Source organism: Rhinolophus hipposideros (assembly GCF_964194185.1).
Source record: "Rhinolophus hipposideros genome assembly, chromosome: 8".
Classification (NCBI taxonomy): Eukaryota; Metazoa; Chordata; class Mammalia; order Chiroptera; family Rhinolophidae; genus Rhinolophus; species Rhinolophus hipposideros.
Window position 1 is genome coordinate 63,876,259 of NC_138054.1, and position 20,539 is coordinate 63,896,797.

Below are 20,539 nucleotides of genomic sequence, written 5' to 3' on the forward strand. Positions count from 1 at the left end.
ATTTCTCTGTGTCCTTGTCAACACTTGTTGTTATCTGGTTTTTTGATCCTAGCCATTCTAGTGAGTGTGAAGTGGTATCTCATTGTGTACAGCAAGCTTTCTTGGTACATGCAGAGCAGTTGCTTACAGGACAAGAGGCCTTCTTTTTGGCTCTTTGGAAACTCTGTGTTTAGATACTTCATTTTCTCCTCCCCTTCTTTTCCTTTTTCCTACTTTTTTATGATGTGCAGTCACCAATCCCTTGCCCTTCCTATGTGTCAGGTTCGAGAGATGCTGCGGATGAGAGATTCCAATGGAGCCAGGATGCTGACGCTAATAACTGAGCAGTTTATGGCTGACCCACGACTCACACTCTGGAGGCAACAAGGAACAAGCATGACAGATAAGTGCAGGCAGCTCTGGGATGAGCTAGGTAAGTCCCCATATCTCAGAGAAGTGCTATGTCTGTCCTACCAGCTTGCTCCCTGGCAACAGTGTTAGTGAACACTTGCCATCAGTCATTACATAGATCTTGCTGAATGAACTTTAGCGCAGCTGGTGGAAGGTTTCGACCCTACAGAGGTCACCCAGAGTAATTCTGAACTCACCTGTGTTGCTTCCATGGCATTGTGCTTTGTTATTGACATCAGCATTCTGTTCCAGATGATACCACATAGAAGCCTTTACTGAGAGAAATCTCTTCCCGTGACTTCTGTTGCATGGCACTAGCCTGGCTCTCCAAATACTTATCAGCCTTATTTTTCCTCGCTTTCCCTGGGCCTGTTATTCTTTTTCACTCCTAGGCAGACCTCTTAGACATAGGACAGATTCCAAGACTTGGGCCTTGAACGTCTTTTCTTCTTACTCTATACTCCCTTGAGAACTTTTTTTTTTTTAATACAGTTTCAGAGCTTACCTCTGTGGTGATCTAAGCCTCATCTTCTTTCCATTTATCTGACTTCCAGTCCCATATTAGAGCTACCCTTTGGCCATTTCACTGAAAATCCCTTGGTCACACTAAGCTTGAGACATCTAAAGATTAACTCAGGCCTCTTACGAATGAATGAATGAACGAACGAAAAAACGAATGAACAAACGAATGAACGGCGGGGTGAGAGTTCCCCTGACTCTGATATTGGCACCACCATTCCTTACTCTACAAAACTTATTGTCAAGCACTCATTTTTATTTTATGCCCTACATCTAGTCATCAACTTTATTTGATTCCCCAATCTTCAAAATGCAAGTTAGTACCCATTCTCACTTTTATTTCCCATCACCACTGATCTTGTTGAGGGCCTTGGGACTTTTAGGTTAAATTAGAACTGTGGCCTCCCAAATGGCCTTACTGTTGTACATTCTTCTTATCAAGGCCATATTCTTTGGTCATGATTTCTTTTTATCATTCCCCTGCTCCAAGGCCAGTTTTGTAGTGCTAACATTCAGTTCCTCTCCATGTTGTCCGAATCTTCCCCCAAACTCACCATCCAATCATGGCCCCACTTTTGGGTTATACTGAAAAAGTTCTATATGGTATATTCTAAAAGTTCTAATGCAGCTCCTTGGTACTTCCCCCATCCCAGAAAGCAACAACAAACTTTCCACTCATACAAAATAGCATAATAAAAAAACTGCAGCTTAGGTTTTTAGTGAGTTCTTCCGGACCTAAGCCCCTGAAGCATATATTTTATAGTCTTTTATAGTGCAGAAAGCCTTGGGTGGTAAGGTTTAATGACTCTGGGACTGCACTTGGTTACTTTGGGGGTGGTAAGTGTGAGGTTTTGGTTTGGTTGCTGAGGCTTTTTGATATCACCTGGAGCACTAATGGCTTTAGAACTTACATTAATAATGAATAGCTACATTATTATTATGTGCTAGTCTCCCTGTTAAAGATTGTACTCACATTGTTTCATTTAATTCTCACAACAACCCTATGAGGTCATTGTGTGTTTATTGCAAAGAAACAGAGATAGCTCTGGTTACTTCTGGATACAGAATAAAATAAAGAGTTATAGAAAACTTTCTCCGCCTTGACACAATCACACTTTCTGAAGTATGAGAATGTGGCACTATGAGTCTATAGCTACTGGTACAACCGGTTGTGACCAGGGTCACATGACACAATGTATGGAAACTTAGAAACTGCTTCTAGACTCTTTCCTCAGAAGGGATTATACGCATCGACTCCCTTCCAGGTTAAGACACTGGCATCTCTATATTTTTAGTATAGAAAACTGAGCTCAGAAAAGTTAAGTATTTCGTTCATAGTCAGACACTAATAAATGGTGGCTCTAATGCTGGAACCCCAATCTGTCTGACTTCAAATCAAACATCCTTCTGCAATATCTCCCTCAATTCTCTCTTGTTATACACTTTGTTTTCCAAAGTGCATGTTTCCTAAGAATTTGCAATTAGCCTTCTTCAGAGTCTATTCTATGTGAGACCTGAACCTCTTGGAGTAATTTCTGTGACAATCATGGGATTGTGCTGTGGATTTGGGCTTGGTCTTTGGGGCAGAGGTAGGTGAGAGGAAAGTAAGCAGAGCTGGCTCTCAGTGCTTTTAAAACACCATATACTTACGTTCATATCTGAGAAATTGCTTTATCAATCTTCCAAGAAATTCTCAGCATTCTGTAAAGACAGTGTTTCTCAAACTTCTCTAAAGCACCTGGAATACTTGTTAAAACAAATTAATGGGTCCTATCCCCAAAGTTTCCAATTCAGTAAGTTGGAGTGGGGCCTGATCATTTGCATTTCTAACAAATTCCCAAGGGATGTTGATGTTGCTGTCCCAGATACCACATTTTGAAAACCACTGCACTAAGGGAAGTCTTATGGGTTTAGACACCACAGCACAGTGCATTCATGCTTCTCCCAAGTACTCTGAGGGTTCCTTGCTGGTCACAAGGCCAGCTTACCTAGGGAGGGCCTAGGCAGGATTTGTAAGAACTTTTTTAACCCTGTCTCCCTCCCATCTATCACCCCAATAAATCTAGTACCCATCTGACACTGTACATAGTTATTACAATATTATTGACAATATTATTATCTCTAATGCTTCATACTATGTATATGTATAACAACCAATTTGTTATACTATATATAACAACCAATTTGTACTTCTTAATCCCTTCCCCTTTTTCACCCACCCTGAAACACCCTTCCATCTGGCAACCATCAAAATGTTCTCTGTATCTATGAGTTTTTTTCTGTTTTATTTGTTTGTTTTGTTCTTTAGACTCCACATATAAGTGAAATCATATTGCATCTGTCTTTGTCTGGCATACCCCACTTAGCACAATACCATCTAGGTTCATCCATGCCACTGCAGATGGCAGGAACCCATTCCCTTCCATGGCCAAGCAATATTCCATTGTATATATATACCACCTCGTCTTTATCCACTCATCCATTGAAGGACACCCAGGTTGCCTCCACATCTTGTCCATTATAAACAATGCTGCCATGAATGTATGGAAGCACATGTCCCCTTGAAGTAACATTTTGGGTTCCTTCAGATAAATACTCAGAAGTGGGATTACTGGGTCCTTATTTGTCTCTTGTTATAGCGTTTATTTTAAAGTCTATTTTGTCTAGCATAAAGTTGCTACCCCAGTTATTTTTCTTTTTCTCATTTCCATTTTCAGAAATATCTTGTTCCAATCCCTTTATTCTCAGCCTGTGTGTGTCTTTTGATCTGAGATGAGTCTCTTGTATGCAGTATATGCAAGGGTTTTGTTTTCTTATCCATTCAGCCACCCTATCTTTTGATTGGAGCATTTAATCCGTTTACATTGAAAGTAATTGTTGATAGATACGTAGTTACAACCATTTTATTATTCATATTTTTGGGGGTTTTATTCTTATTTTATTTTTTTTTTTGGCTTAAAGAAGTCCCTCTCAAATTCCTTGTAATTCTGGTTTGGTGTTGATGAACTCCTTTAGCTTTTTCTTGTCTGGGAAGCTCTTTATCTGCCCTTCGATTCTAAATGATAGCCTTGCTGGGTAGGGTAATCTTGGTTGTAAGTCCTTGCTTTTCATCACTTTGAGTATTTCCTGCCACTCCCTTCTAGCCTGGAAAATTTCTGTTGAGAAATCAGTTGAGAGTCTTATGGGAGCTCCCTTGTAGATATCTAACTACTTTTCTGTTTGTTTTTAACTTTTGGCATTTTAGTTATGATGTGTCTTGGTGTGGGCCTCTTTAGGTTTACCTCATTTGGGATTCTGCACTTCCTGGGCTTGTATGTTTATTTCCTTTGCCAGGTTAGGGAAGTTTTCCGTTATTATTTCATCAAATAAGTTTTCAATTCCTTGCTCTCCTCTTCTCCTTCTGGTACCCCTATTATGTGAATGTTGTTACACTTGATGTTGCCCAGAAGCCCCTTAAACTATCCTCATTTTGGAGGAGGGGGATTTTTTTTTTTTTTTTTTTTTTTTGCTGTTCTGATTGGGTGGTTTTTGCTACCTTCTCTTCTAAATCACTGATTTAATCTTCTGCTTCATCTAATCTACTGTTGATTCTCTCTAATGTATTTTTAATTTCAGTTATTTTATTGTTTATTTTTAACTGGTTCTTTTTTATGTTTTCTATCTCCATTTTTATGCTTCGTATCTCTTTGTTGATGTTGATGTTCTCCCTAAGATCATTGAGCATCCTTATAACCAGTGTTTGGAACTCTGCGTCTGGTAGATTGCTTGTCTCCATTTTATTTAGTTCTTTTTCTGGAGCTTTGTTCTATTCTTTTATTGAGACGTGTTTTTTTTTGTCTCCCCATTTTGGCTGCCTCCCTATGTTTTTTTCTATGTATTAGGTAGGGCTACTATGCCTTCTGGTTTTGATAGAGTGGCTTTATGTAGTAGGTGAGTTGTGGGGCTCAATGGCACAGTCATCCTGGTCACCTAAGCTGGGTATTCCAGGTGTGTCCCTTGTGTGGGTTGCGTGTGCTCTCCTATTGTAGTTGAGTCTTGGTTGTTTACACAACAGTAAGAGGAATTGATCCTCAGGCTGATTGGTTGTGAGGACTACATTGGAGGAGCTGTTGTGCAGGGGCTGACCCTACAGAGCAGGATTTGCTTTAGCAGGGCTTTGGTGCCTGCTCAGTCTGCCCTTTGGTATGTCGTCCTTGGAGGCAGCCGGGTGATGCTGTGGCTTGGTCCAAAGCTGGCCATTGGGTGTGCCTCTTGGGAGGGGAACTGCTGTAGACCAAATTCAGCTGCACCTTGTGCCCTTCCCACGGCCACCTGACATGAGCCACAAAGCAATCTGCAGATGGCCACCACCCACACTGTGCTTGGTGGTGTCTTGAGAGGCCAAGCTGAGAACTGAGACCAGCTTTCACTAGTGCCAAGCTCAGGGCTGCTCAGCCAGAGGTACAGAACATGCTGAAGCCAGATGCTGCTTGCTTGGGTTTTGTGAACCTTTGAGAGATTTTAGGGAAGTCTGCAACATGAACCAAAGTAGGCTGTTTATACGAAAAAGCCACTGGAAGTGGCTTAGATGAGCCCAAAAGTTGGGTGGGACAGGATCTCAGGAAATCAGGGCAAACAGAGTTAGCCAGGTTGATGGAGACTCAGATATGGCGGCTGCTTGTGTCTGCATGCCAGGTGGGTGGAGGGCTCAACAAAGAAACAAAGGCTTCTGACAGCTCCTCTGTCCAGGGGAAAGCTACCCTCTCACCCAGCCCTCACCCTGCAGCCAGATAATTCAGTTCCTCTACATATGTCCCTGGCGCTTTTCGAGCTGTTGCACCAGCACTGGAGCTCAGAGTGAGTGAGTTCATCAGTGAGTAAAGCCATGCAGAAGCTCTTTAAGAGAAGTGTCTGGGAGTGCAGCTTTCCTATTCTCACTCAGCCACAATGTCTGCTGGTTTTCACAGCCAGAAGTCATGGGACTTCTCTCCTCAGCACTGAAACCCTGGGCTGGGGAGCCTGGTGTGAGGATGCAACCCCTCTCTCCTCCCTGAAGGACTTCTGCCGCCAAGATATTTATCCCAATTTTGAATGGTCACACACAGGTGTGGGACCAGCCTGTTCCACATTTCCACCCCTCCTACCAGTCTTGAGGTGGCTTCTTCTGTATGTCTTTACTTGTAGGACTTTTATTCAGCTAGACTTCAGGTGATTCTCAATGATGGTTGTTCTTAGTTTAGTTGTAATTTTGACATGGTCCTGAGGGGAGGTAAGCACAGCGTTTACCTGCTCTGCCATCTTGTCTGGATCCCTAATTATGTAAATTTTTAACTTCCCTAGTAGCTACTTTTGGTTAGAGTTTTTGACACTTTTTTTTAAGTTGGATACTGGGAACACATATGTGGAATATGTGATACTTTGCTACAGTGACAGAAAAGATGCAAGAATGTGATAGTTTCAAGGCATCACAGTTGATCAGCAGTATCAAAATCCGAGTCCAAATAAACCATTTTCCCTGGAAAACCAAAATACTAAAATTCTACTATGTGCCAAGTAGTATGTTAGGTCCTTTACAAATGTTATCTCATTTAACACTCACAATATTCCTACAACATAGGTGTTTCTATTACCTCAGTTTTACAGTTGAGGGATTTGAAGCTTAGAAATCCACAGTCAGCTACCCCCAAATTGAAACCCTTTTGGAACAACTCCCTTCTGACCCCTGTCCTTGCACTTCCTCTATGCTGCTCTCATACCCTGAACATATCTTTATCTTGACATTTATATTCAAATGGCATTCTGTTTATCTGTCTCCCCCCACTAGACAGCTCCTGAAGGGTAGGAATGGTGTCTTATTCTCCAGTACAGGACTTTGAACATGGAAAGCTCTCAATAAGTGTTTGTTGTACTGTAGATTCAAGCTCCAAATTCAAGCCCTAATCTGTCTTGTTCATCATCATAGGCACATATCCAGATATCAAATAGTTACTCTGCTTTAAGGAAGCTTTGGGAAGGAAAAATAAGCCAGTTCTGAAAACTTTAGCAGAGTTGGTTTTTTATATTGAGAAATACTGATGTTTTGGGAACTTTTCCTACCAATTAAAAATGGAAGAAAAGAGTAAGCTGAAACATTAAGACTCACATATACATCAAAGAACAGTTATGAAGAATATGGGTTGTTTTATTTTTCAGGGGCCTTATGGGTATGCATCATTTTAAATCCTCATTGCAAACTAGAGGAAAAATCCTCTTGGCTGCAGCAACTGCAGAAGTGGAGCGACCTGGATGTCTGTCCCCTGGAGGATGGGAACTATGGGCATGAGCTGCCCAACATCACCAACGCACTTCCTCAGAGTACCAATCACAGCCCAGGTGAGCAGATATCCTTTTAGGGTCTTTATGCCTATAACTCCAAAATGTCCAGGGTAAAGCCCTGGAACACAGGTGGCTGGACAACCATTTAGCTATCGGAATTGTTATCCTAAATAAGAAAAGCCAGTTTTCTTGTTTGTCTTGAAATACCAAACTTTAAATAAGGGTAAGTTTTTCTTTGACATTGGGGATGCTGTTCTTTTCCACATCTAGTGTCCTGATAGTGCCCAGCATAAATTCCTGAGCCCTCTGCATGAATCTTCTTTACCCTTCAAGTTCTTCATGATTAATGGATCTTGGCCTCATTTGAAATTGGTTTTAGCTTAGAAGACCTACCTCAAGGGAAGGATTGAAAGCCTGCAGAAAACAGCTTTAAAAAGTGTCCTGAATTGCTTATCGGCCTTTTGGCTAAGATCAAGTGTAAAAAGTGTCCTGAAAATTGCCTTTTTTACTTTTCTGTTGTCGTCAAATGTTCATAAAGCAGATAACTAGAAGGGGTCATGCTCCCATGTTATAGGCAGGACTCTTGCCTCATTTTAAGACAAATACAGTACAGTAATACTGCACCCTCTATACTTTGAGTCCACTGGCCTACTGACATCACTGGACATCAGCATTCACATCAGTTTTAGTTCATTAACTCAGGCTATTTGATGTTGGCGACTGATTGTTCTTTGGCCCACTGGGAATCTTTATTGGTAGGAAATTTTTTCAGACATTGATTTTAAATGTGGTCCCTTTATTTTAGGTGATAAATCTGTTGATATATTTAATCTCAAAAAGGAAATCCTTTAAATCATTGTTCTTGCTCGGTATTCACCTACCGTACCATTATTGATTATCAGTGTATTTATGGCAACTAAGGTAATGAAAGATGAAAAGCCTGCAATTTTGCCACTTCTTTAACTTACCCTATACTGTCATTCATCTAACCTCCAAAATACAGGAAGCCATCTTTTTAGTATTGGCTTTGGATTGGCATAGAGAGAGTCAAATGCATATAAACACATGCCTCCAGTCTGACAGTATCTTCCTTGTCATAATATATTAGTTATTCATTGTTACTTGTTCTCATTTGAGTATGTTACTTCCTCTGCAGTCTTCTCAAGTTGTGGCTGATTTATCTCTCACATCTCTTACCATTGGACCTGATAGAGAAGTAGGCATCCTGCTTATTCTTCATTGCCATTTCTACATCATTATCCTTCAATCCTTCCTAAAATATCCCTTAGCTTTAAAGTTTACACCATCAAAATATCTTGTCTACTATCCTCCTAGTTTTGGTCATTTGTAGACCGCTGGGTCAATCCCCCAAATTCCTTGAAGATTTTTGGCTGTTAGTTCACAACACTATTCTTTGTCACTACTTCTGTCATAATTCTTGATGATTTCAGTAGTCACATAGATGATCCTTCCGGTATTCTAGCCTATCAGTTCTTTGATCTCCTCTTTTTTCATAGTCTCATCTTCCAAAATAATTTAGCCATATAATCCCAACATCCTACCCTAAACCTTGTCATTACCAATGACTTTCTTCATAATCTCAATTTAAAGCAGCTCTAATTACCACCACCTGTCGTTACGGGCTTATTTTCTTTAGTATCCAAATTCCAGTAATTCTTTGACCCACTAGGAATTTTGATCCTGTGTTTTCATTCTCTTTTTTTTTTTTTTTTTTTTTTTTTTTGCTTTTCCTTTTATTAGCATTTATTTGATGTTGAATTTACTCCCGGGCCATAAGTTTTTGTTTCTTCAGTTTCTTCTGGGAGATCTTCTTCTTCTGAGCAACCTCCTCTTCCGGTTTCGGAACAATCTGCTCTTTTTCAGTGAGGATCATCTCGATGTGGCAGGGGGAGCTCATGTACGGGTTAATGCGCCCGTGAGCTCGGTAAGTTCTGCGCCGCATCTTGGGAGCTTTGTTCACCTGGATGTGCTCAATGACCAGCGAATCCACATCTAAGCCCTTAAGTTCAGCATTACTCTCTGCATTTTTAAGCATGTGCAGCAAAAATTCTGCACTCTTTTTGGGCCAACGACCCTGCGTCCAACCCCACTGTTTGGCCTGGGCACATCTCCCAACTCCACCATTGTAACGACGGAATGGCACACATTGTTTTTGTAACGTGACATCCTTTAAATACTTGGTGGCTTTTCGGATATGCATCCCCTTGATGGCCTGGGCAGTTTCACGAGTGTTCTTAAAATGAACCCGTAGATTGGAACCTCTCGATTTGCAGGATTTTGTGGGGTTCTCCGGGTCCAGCGAATAGCGAACCATTTTGAGAGGTCACCTCAGGCCGCTTTCGGGAAGAGCTTCATTCTCTTGATAGCCCATTTTCCTCCTTATCCAGGTTAGATTCCTTACTGCGTCATTGTAATCACTCCCTTGCATACACACTCAACTCCTTCTTTGCCTTTGTTTCTCTCATGTAGCAAATCCTTACTGTTGGTAGTTGAGTCTAATTCTCAGATTACTTGGTGACACAACTGCACAGCAGAAATGATGAACAGAAACACTACCATGATAACTGGTCTTATTTTAAGTTTATGACCACTAACCTCAAGTGGATCCACCGCATTTCCCTAGTCTATCCCTAGTCCCCACTGTGTAGACATCCGCCACATTTCCCTAGTCTATGCCTTGTTTCACTCTTCTAAATTACTATTTCCCACCATCTTTTCCCTAAAACTTTCTATTACTGTATTCCTCTCTTTCCTCACTTTCAGCTGATAACCTTGGTTGCTATTCACTGAGAATATATTAATAGAAGCAACAGAAGAGAATTTCCAAAATTATATCACACCATCTGCCTATCTCTGCCCACCTACTGTGCTGCTTCCACTGTTTTTGTTTGTTCTTCTATCTAAGTTCAAGCCTTCCACTTATTCTTGAGATCCTATTCCTTCTCTTTTATCAGGGTATCACTCCAGGAATTCTCTCCTCTCTCTCCAGCCTCACAATTTTTTATGGATTATTTCTGTGAGTATATAAGCCATTGTTTTATCTCTCATCCCAAAACAAAACAAAAAAAAAACCTTGTGGCCTCCCATGCCTCTCTGGCTACCACCTTGTTTTTTGAGGTAGTGAAAATAAGTGATAGATTTAAGGAAAGTAATTCAAAAAATAGTATATATTTACCATCTCCACTTCTGCTCTTATTCTCCCTTGAACTCACTCCAGTTAAGTTTTCCTCCCCGTCCCTACTAAAACAGTTCTTGTACTGGTCACTAATGCTAACGATTGCTAAATCTACTGGTTGAGTCAGTCATAATCTTATTTGACCTATAAGTGGTATTTTTCACAGTTGATCACTCCTTGAAACTCCTTTTCTTATCTTATTTCCAAGACACTACTTTCTCGGTTCTCCTCTTATTTCATTAGTCCTTCTTCTCATTCTTTCTTACTGTCCCAACCTAAAATGCAAGAGTGCCCAGGGCTCATTCATCAAACCACTTCTCTTTATATACTTATTCCATTGGTGATTGCATTGTTTAATAATCATCTATATACTAACAACTCCCAAGTTTATACTTCCTGCCTGGAGTTTTCCTCTCAATTCCAAACTTGTATGTTCAACTGCCTCTTCAATATCTCCACTTAGATATTAATAGGCATCTCAGTAGAATTTCTTACCCCTCAAGCCCCAGCCAAACCTGCTCTTCCTTCAGTTTTCCCTTCAATATATGGCAAGTCTTGAAAACCGTGGAGTCATTTTTGCTTTTTCCCCTTCTCTCTCACCCCAGATTTAATCCATGAGCAAATCCTATTGCCTTTACTTTCAGAAATATCCAGAGTCCATCTACTCTAATCAGCTTCACTGCCTATTACTCTGTCCAAGTTACCATCATCTTGCAAAAATTATTGCAGTGGCCTCCTAACTGCTCCTCCTGCTTCTGCCCTTTCACCTCATAGTCTGTTCTCAACAGTGCTGCCACTTATCCTTGTAAAATGCAAGTCACACCATATACCTTCAACAGCTCAAAGCCCTCCAGTGGCTTTTCATCTTACTCAGAAAGCCAAAGTCATCTTTCACTCATGGCCTACAAGGCCCTCATGATCTGGCTCCCTATTATTTCTCTGACCTCATCTCCTATGATTGCCCTGCTTGCTCATTCCATTCCAAGTACACTGGCCTCGTTGCTGCCCTCAAACACTCCAGATATGTTCCCACTTCAGGATCTTAGCAGTTGGGCTTCCTTTTTTCTGGAATGGTCTTCCCTTAGTTATGTCTAAGTCTTGTCCTTCGGTTCCTTCAGGTCTCTGTTCAAATGTTACCTTATTAGAGACCATTCCAAATCCAACATTTATCCCCACTCAACAAGTTTGCTTTTCTCCCTGTTTCTGCTCTAGTCTTTTCTATAGCACTCACAACTATCTGATATATCTGATACATTATATATTTATTTAACTATCTCTCCCCATTTGAAAATAAAGGTTCCTGAAGGCAGGCACTTTATATATTTTCAGCACCTGCCATGTAGTAGGCCCTCATTATTTGCTAACTTAATGAATTACAAAACATATTGGGAGCCTAATCCCCACTGAGGGCTGAGCCAACCCACACTGGACTCTCAGTTCAACAAGAGAGGAGCTTAGACTGCAGTCAGTAGAAGGGTCACTGTGTTTTATATTCTGAAGAGATGACCAGATTCCAATGACTTTTGTGTAGTGGATGACTATGTTCATTTCTTTCACGTTCAGTCTGAATCTTCTGACTTTTTTGCATTGGCCTCCCAGTTTTTTTGCATAGGCTCAGTAGATGCACACCTCATTTGGGCACTTCTGGAAACATCTGTATAATACTTCAGTTCTTAATCCCAAATAGTTTTAACTGTCCTTTATTTGGCAGGGAGTCAGTTAAATAATATTTTATGTTTTTTTTATATTTCCTTAAACGTCATTTCCATGACGTTTAAGGAAATTATAGTCTAAACTATATCTACAGTTTAGACAGTGTATCTTACATTTGGTCTCCCTACATACTGCTCTTAAGAATTGAGCCTGTTTTGTCTGCAATTTTGGTTTCCCTGAAGCCTTTTTCCTGAAGAGATGTGGCATGGTAAGACTCTAATGAGAAAACAAGTTAATTAGTCTTTTGTCAGCACCGTTTTTCTTATTGGTGAACAAGACTGTATAAGCCTGCAAATATCAGTGTGATAAAGATACCAGAATACAGAGAGCTTCAGCTCTTTTTCAGCTTTTAATATGAATTTCGTGGAACTCCTCACTCTGCTAAGGGTCATGCTATAAATGAGACAGGTTATAGATTGACCAGGGAAATTACCTAGCTACTTCTCTCTTCCTCTGACTTCTATAGAAGCAGTTTGTATCCTCATAATTGAGCAGCGGGACACCACTGTTCCTCCTCTCTTCATGTGACTGTGGATCCTACGAGAAATTGATCTTCTGTAAGAAGTGAGAAGGCAGCTATAGATCTCTGTAAAAAGTTCTTTCCATAAAGGCACACACACACTGAAAGTTATCCAATAAGCAGGTAACACAACAGACACCCAGACAGATGGCAGAGTGACTGCTCTCACTAACCACATACTATTCTTCTGCCCACCCTCCCACCCTGAAGAAGACAAGAGTTAGAGGTTCAGATTACCCATCATTGAACTGCTGCATTTCTTTGTTTTCCCAGATACCTTATCCAGACCAAGACGAACAGTGTTTACTAGAGCCATTGAGGGCCGTGAATTGCATTGGCAAGACAGCCACCTACAGCGAATAATTAGCAGCGATAAATATATAGCTCCTGCCTGTCAGCGGGAAAGTGAGAGACTACTCTTTAATTCCCAAGGCCAGCCACTGTGGCTTGGTAAGTTCCTCCCCTCTACTCTAAGACTTCCAGAACCCAATCTCGCCTCGTGGCAGGGATGAGCCATCTGCGTAGGTAACAGCAGTACAACAATTTGAATAGTCACCTTACAGATCTTTTGGGGCTTTGACTCAGGCCTGAGTATTTATGTGAAGCCTGAGCCTTTTGTGTTTGTACTCAGTTCAGGTGCAGTGACCTCAAATAGAGGAATTTATATTCTGTTTCCTCAATTTGGGGAAGGGAAAGGAGTTAACAAATTTCCAAGAGTACTAACAAAACTATCAGACATCAGTTCACAAGCTATTTTAGTTAACAGTTACTGAGCAACTTTATAATTTACTCTGAAATTATGTTTTGCTAAAAAGACACTACATTTGAGGGGCAGCTAGATGGCTCAGTTGGTTAGAGTGTGAGCTCTGAACAGGGTTGCCGGTTCGATTCCCACATGGGCCAGTGAGCTGCGCCCTCCGCAACTGGATTGAAGACAACAAGTTGCCACTGAGCTTCCGGAGGCGTGGCTGGATGGCTCAGTTGGTTAGAGCATGAGCTCTCAACAGCAAGGTTGCCGATTCAATTCCCACATGGGCTGCGCCCCCTATAACCAAAGATTGAAAACGGTGACTGGACTTGGAGCTGAGTTTCGCCCTCACAACTAGATTGAAGGACAACTACTTGGAGCTGATGGGCCCTGGAGAGACACACTGCCCCCAATATTCCCCAATAAAATTTATATTTAAAAAAATGTGTATTGTAAACCTAGGGACAACCGTTAAAAATAATAATAATAATAAATAAAATAAAAAGACACTACTTTTGAAACTTAAATTACCCTGTGCTAGTAGCTAGGGCACAATCTACATTTGTCACCAAACTTCTTCCCACACTTCCTTTCTTCCTTCGTCATAATAGAATAAAGCTGGTCCATTGTCAATTTAAACCATCCTCTGGCCTTCTGTCATTTTACTCTTGCCTTTATTACAGGAATAGACTTTCAAAATAGACATTACAAAATGGACATTCTTTTTAAAAGTATTCATTTTCTGAGTCTTACAATAATAATATACATTTTTATTATCTGTTTCCAACTCTCTACCTCCATCCTTCACCCCATATGTTTGTCTTTCTCAAGATCGTGCTGATTCTGGATATGTCCCTGTCATTCTCTTAAAAGCCTTGGCCAAACTCACTCTGGGTCATTACCTGAAGTTCCCTTTGATCATCTTTCCTCTTCTCTGGTCCGACACTTCTAAAACATAAATTTAGCAAGCTTATGAAAAAACATGCACAGCATAAATAACAAATGAAAATCAAAACAACACTGAATTCCCATTTTTTATTGTCAAGTGGTCACGGATTTTAAAAATAAAGAGTTTTTGGCGTGGGAGAAGTTTCATGGAGATAACTAATCTCATAACTAGTATTAGTGGTAGGAATATAAATACTTACAGCCTTTTTGAAGGGTATTTCAGCAATACTTATCAAAAGCCTTTAAAATACATTGATGGGACTGTAAATTGGTACAACCACTATGAAAAACAGTATGGAGGTTCCTCAAAAAATAAAAAATAGAACTACCTTATGACCCAGCAATTCCACTTTTGGACATTTATCCGAAGAAATCCAAAACACGAATTCAAAAAGATATATGCACCCCTCTGTGCATTGCAGCACTATTTACAATAGCCAAGATATGGAAACAACCAAAGTGCCCATCAATAGATGATTGGATAAAGAAATTAAGGTATACATATACAATGGAATATTACTCAGCCATAAAAAAGAATGAAATCTTACCATTTCCAACAACATGGATGGACCTAGAAGGTATTATGCTGAGTGAAATAAGTCAGAAAGACATAACCCTTTGATTTCATATATATGTGGAATCTAAAGAACAATATAATAAATGAACAAACAAAACAGAAACAGATTCATAGATACAGAGAGCAAACTGATGGTTGCCAGATGGGAGGGGATTGGAGGACTGGGTGAAAAAGGTGAAGAAAAGGTGAAGTACAATTGGTAGTTACAAAATAGTCACAGGATGTAAAGTACAGCATAGGTAATATAGTCAATAATATTGTAATAACTATATATGGTGCCAGGTGAGTTCTTATTGGGGGAATCACTTTGTAAATTATATAAATGTCTAACCACTATGCTGTGCACCTGAAACTAATATAAAATCATATTGAATGTCAAGTGTAATTGAAAATAAATTTGTTTTAAAGCCTTTAAAATACATTCATACCCTTTAATCCAGGAATTCTTCATCTGTGAATTTATCCTGAGCTATAATTAACTAAAAATATGCATAAAACTAGAGGGTCTATTAGAGGTTGGTTATAAATAGTGTGCAGGTGAGGAAAATTGGAAACAATCTAATGTCCAACAATAGAGGATTGATTGACTCAGTGGATAGTACACACGTTCAGTGGAATAATGTGTAATCGTTTTTGATATTATAGAAGTACATTTAATGACATGAAAAAATATTTACATTGTGTGTAGAAAAACCTAGTTACAAAACAATAATTATGTCATCCTACCGTAATTAAAATTGAATAGAAAAGCCTGAATATATATACACGAAAGTGGAAATAATGGTTATCTCTGATTTTTATTTTATATTTTGCTTATCTGTGTTTTGAAATTTTTTGCAATTCTATAATTTTTAATCTTGTCTGTAAAAGAAATCACAAAATAAACCATAAATCTCATTATAATCACTTGCCCATTTATAAGCCTTTGGTAGTGCTCCATTATTCCTAAGTTAAATTCAGACTCCTTAGTATGGCATTCAAAGCTCTTTACAGTCTAGATTCTACCTTTCAAGGCTATTTGTAGCCACATAACCTAGCTCCACACAGAACTATCTGTCATACTCTGAAGATGCTGTATAGAATACTTTTTGTGCTTTTACTTAATATTTCTTTGCTTATATGTTCCCTTTGCCAGGAATGCCTTTCTCTGTTTATACACCTTTTAAAATCGTACTTATTCTACAAAGGACAGCTCAAATATTATTTTCTCTCTGTATATATTTCTATTGTGTCATTCTTGTTTTATAATGATCTGTTTATGTATCATTTCTGAGCTCTTTGAGGGAAGTGACCATTTCTTATTCATCTTTGTACATTTGTTTGCCTGCATACTACCTAGCACATAATTAATAGGTTCTCAGGAAATGTATGATTAATAAATGAATGAGGCCTCTTCGTTTAGGCGGTTAGTTGCTATCTCCACTGGGTTCCCGTAGTATATGCTCACATTTTATTATCCTTGTTGTGTATCCCTTTCTATACCATACCACTATGCTGAGGCTTCAAAGTAGCTCTTTGAAGGTAAAGCCTGTGACTTATTCAACTTTATAATCCTCAAAGGATAAAGTACGGTTACTGGTACACAGTAGATGTCAGGTTGAATTTGAGGAACTGAACAAAACACAAACTGCCTTTCTGAAGCATGAATTTTCCTGATTTAAAAATTTAACTCAACCAAAATATTTTCTTCTCATGTGGCAGAGCATGTGCCTACAGCCTGTGCTCGGGTTGATGCCCTACGTTCCCATGGTTATCCAAAAGAGGCCCTTAGACTCACGGTGGCCATTATCAATACTCTGAGGTTGCAGCAGCAACGACAGCTGGAAATCTACAAGCATCAGAAGAAAGGTACAATGATTAGGGACCATCTTAACTCCTTAGGCCGAGGCTGATGAGGAACCTCAGGGGCCACAAGTTGTAGTTCTTAATGTTCATTATGTTTCATGGTATGATGGGGGTAAGGGATTCCAGGTCATTCTACCTGCTATGTGAAATACTTCCCTTTACCTCTGGAGGGGTTTTTTTGCCTGTAAAATGGGAATGATAAAGCCAGCATATCTCCTTCAGAGGGTGGTTGGAAGACCCACTAAGATCTGATATAAGAAAACCCTTTTAAATTGTAAAGCTGTATCGCCATATGTGCGTGGCCAGCAGGGAGCCTAAATGCAGACCACAAGTCCTTGCAGCTGGCTGATAAGCTTGTGACCAGTCCTATCAACCTGAGGCAAGAAAATGAGGGAAGTTTTCTTTGTCTCAGGGCCAAGTCCTGAAGGAGACTCAGGCCTGGACAGAGAGCAATATGTTTTTATCACTCTCTAAAATTTTGACCTGCTTGTTTCCAGAACTGTTGCATAGAGGAACCACAACCATCACAAACTTGGAAGGCTGGGTGGGCCACCCCCTGGATCCCATTGGCTGCCTGTTTCTTACTTTGACTGAGGCCTGCCGCCTGAATGATGACAGCTATCTGGAAGTGTCAGGTATAGGGGTCAGCCTGAGGCAAGCCAGAACTGGCCTTGTAGCCCTCTCCTTTCTGCAAGATCTGTTCTACGCCTCCTCTGCAGCCTTTTTTTTTTTTCTTATCCAAACTGGACCTCCCCTGAGAGCCTTCCTTAGGCTTCCTTTCTTTCCCACCTTTCTTTCCTGTCCTGTAGACTAGCCCTGTCCTACTCTCCCATTTTACCTTGCCACCTTCCTTTGCTTCTCTCACTTCTCATGAATGCTTAAAGAGTTTGATCCAAGGGAAATAAGAAGGGGTAGAGGGATGTCAGGAGTCAGAGGCCAAGTCCTCAGAGTAGTCTGGCAGTGGAAAAGAACTTCCATCAAGAGTGTGTTATCCCTTGCAATCGTATAGTACTCTCATGTTTCCTTTGAACTTTCTTTCTCAAGATGGTTTTGTACCAATTTTACAAATGAGAAATAAAAGGGAAATAATTTAGTAGAGTTTCAAAGTACCAAGGACTAGAGACAGAATTGATTCTTCTCTCCTTTATGCCATCACTATATCGTATACATACATTTATTATAGTATTTAGCACACTGCATTACAATTTGTTTACAAGTGAGTATGTCTTTCTAGGCTGTCAGCTCCTTGAAAGCAGAAATTATGACTGATTCATCTTTGTGATCCTAGCACTCAGTGCAATACCTCCCATTTAATAGTTTTCCATAAATACTTACCAGATGGATGAGAGGGAAAAAGAAAGAAACCAAAACTCTGACTTTTAAATCTGTGCTCTTCTTCTGAAACTTTGAACCCAAAGGTGGAGCATGTAAAGTAATAATACCATAGAGGTTGCAAATGTTATCAAAGTAATAGATTAACTGGGTGGATTTGGATTTCTCTGGGTAGAGATACAAGGGGTGGTCCCAATCCAAGCTAGGGCTGCCCTTATCTTCCATCTGACCCCCTGAAAGGGAATCACCATCTTTGGTCTGTTTCATCTGAACAGTGACACTTGCATCTGGAAAGCCTGAGGTTGCATTTGGGGTATATTCACCACTGACATACACTTAGCTTCTTCCATACACTTAGCTCCTTCCATACACCAGGCCCTGGAGATATACCAGGGCAGTAAGATAAGGTCTCTTCCCTTTAAGGTGCTTACACTCTAGTGAAAGAGACAGACACAAAAACAGATAATCATGGTATTATATAATGTGCTAGCAAAAGATTAGTATAAGATTTTATACTTCGCCAACTGGTGCAGCCAGTTCATGTATTAAGAAGGAGCTAGGAATCTTTGTGGCTCTGTGTAACCTTTTTTCAGTATATTTTCTTTATTATTCTGGGCTTCTGACTCAGTTTCCCTGTGATAGCTGTTGACCAAGCTGTATCACAGAGTGGGAGGGAGAGAGGAGCAGATTAATCCATGGGGCCTGACCTAAGGAATTTGGTGACTTGTTGCCCTCAGATATGAATGAAAGCAGACCTGTGTACCAGCATGTACCCGTGGCTGCAGGCTGCCCAAATAGCAGTGAGTCCTACCTGTCATTAGCCCTGGAAGTTGCTCTGATGGGAATGGGTCAACAGAGGGTGATGCCTGAAGGTCTCTATGCACAGGACAAGGTGTGCCGTAATGAGGAGCAGCTCCTGAGTCAACTCCAGGAGCTGCAGCTGGACGATGAATTAGTGCAAACACTGCAGAAACAGTGCATCTTACTACTGGAAGGTAAGTAGAGAAGGGTCTATTGTTACATTATCTTTGGCCTATGACTCTGGGTTCCTCTCTATAATAGAGCACAGGTACAGAAACATTTTTGTCATTAAAGTGTACTGAAGGTTCCCATGGCTAGCAAACATGTGGGATCCTCGGGCTCAAGTCTAGCTTGGCAAATAGAAGCATACAAATAAATAACTGACTGGCTTACGTTCTTCCTGCAGGAGGCCCCTTCAGTGGTCTGGGAGAAGTCATTCACCGAGAGAGTGTTCCCATGCATACCTTTGCCAAGTATTTGTTCTCAGCTCTACTGCCTCATGATCCACACCTGTCCTATAAATTGGCCTTACGTGCCATGAGGTGGGTAGCTCTTTCCCAGCCCAGTTGTTCCCACCAAAGCAGAAGTCCTCAATGCTTTTTTCTTTGTTTATCTCACTTTCATCACTTTCCCTCTTTGTCTATTCTATTGGACCTGCCACCAAGCTTCCCTAAAGTAGCTCAGACATTTTCATAGGATCTAGAATTCCTATCTGGGATGCTTTGCTGGTAACTGACGTGGCTCCCTGGTTGTACTCTTGGTGGGTCATCTGAGGAAGCCTCTGAATTTTTAATAGATGTGGAGCACCCAAGACCTGAGTCTCCCTCTTCTGGGGCCAGTAAGGCAGCCTGAGAAGGGATTTGAGCCCTTCCATAGCTCAACTGAGTCATGGGTCCCAGGAACAGGTAACCAGATGCATCGGGGGAGGTAGAAAAATAAGTCTTTCTATACCAAGACTTGAGAACAGTGAGCTATGGGCATGTTTTTCCTAGCTAGAATAGGATCCTTGGTTCAGGCAGATGGACCTCAAGGATGCAGCAGACCAACAGAAAGATTTTGGTTAGACCAGGGGCTAAGAGAGCTCCTCACCTCAACCAGAAAAGAACTGCTGAGGATTCCTTGGCATAGATTCCGTATACTTTTAAAAATAATCTTGTGACTCTTGAACTGCCTTTCAAATCCATTTGTAGTAAGGACTATTCAGCTTGAGTTCTACAAGTACCCAGGCATTCATCTAATATAGAGTACAGCACCCTACGTTTTAAAATCTTCAAAGTTGTTAGTTAACCTTTTCCTGCCCATTTACTCCCCTACAAATAAGCTTCTCTAAGATGGCTCAGAATGGCAAGGGTCTGGATAGTAGCTGATGACTCTCCCTGGGTCTTCTAGGTTACCTGTTCTAGAAAACTCAACTTCTGCAGGCGACACTTCCCACCCTCACCATATGGTGTCTGTGGTGCCCAGCCGTTATCCTCGCTGGTTCACGCTTGGACACTTGGAATCACAGCAGTGTGAACTGGCCTCCACCATGCTGACTGCTGCCAAAGGTGAGCATAGATAGACCGTAGGCTCCAGCACCCCCACTGTGCCGGCCCAGTCATGGCCCTGTCAAGGGCTTGGCCTGCAGTCTCTTGAATAAGAGAAGCTATTCGTCCA

The 20,539-nt window shown here is 40.7% G+C and overlaps 2 protein-coding genes across 2 annotated transcripts in view; one reads left to right on the forward strand and one right to left on the reverse strand.

Annotated features, from left to right (window-relative positions):
- ZSWIM5 (zinc finger SWIM-type containing 5) overlaps window positions 1-20,539 on the forward strand; it is a gene marked incomplete at its 5' end in the record, with an annotated part of 140,056 nt that overhangs the window by 93,401 nt on the left and 26,116 nt on the right. Inside the window, 8 exons of the mRNA XM_081057156.1 lie at window positions 262-412; window positions 7,081-7,260; window positions 12,906-13,082; window positions 16,607-16,753; window positions 17,248-17,385; window positions 18,820-19,077; window positions 19,290-19,425; window positions 20,273-20,430. Of these exons, the coding sequence (XP_080913282.1) occupies window positions 262-412; window positions 7,081-7,260; window positions 12,906-13,082; window positions 16,607-16,753; window positions 17,248-17,385; window positions 18,820-19,077; window positions 19,290-19,425; window positions 20,273-20,430 (1,345 nt within the window). The remainder of the gene's footprint in view (window positions 1-261; window positions 413-7,080; window positions 7,261-12,905; window positions 13,083-16,606; window positions 16,754-17,247; window positions 17,386-18,819; window positions 19,078-19,289; window positions 19,426-20,272; window positions 20,431-20,539) is intronic.
- LOC308501212 (large ribosomal subunit protein uL22) lies at window positions 8,950-9,568 on the reverse strand. Its single transcript, XM_081057160.1, has one exon. It carries the CDS (start codon window positions 9,536-9,538, stop codon window positions 8,984-8,986), a length of 555 nt encoding a protein of 184 aa, XP_080913286.1. The 5' UTR covers window positions 9,539-9,568; the 3' UTR covers window positions 8,950-8,983.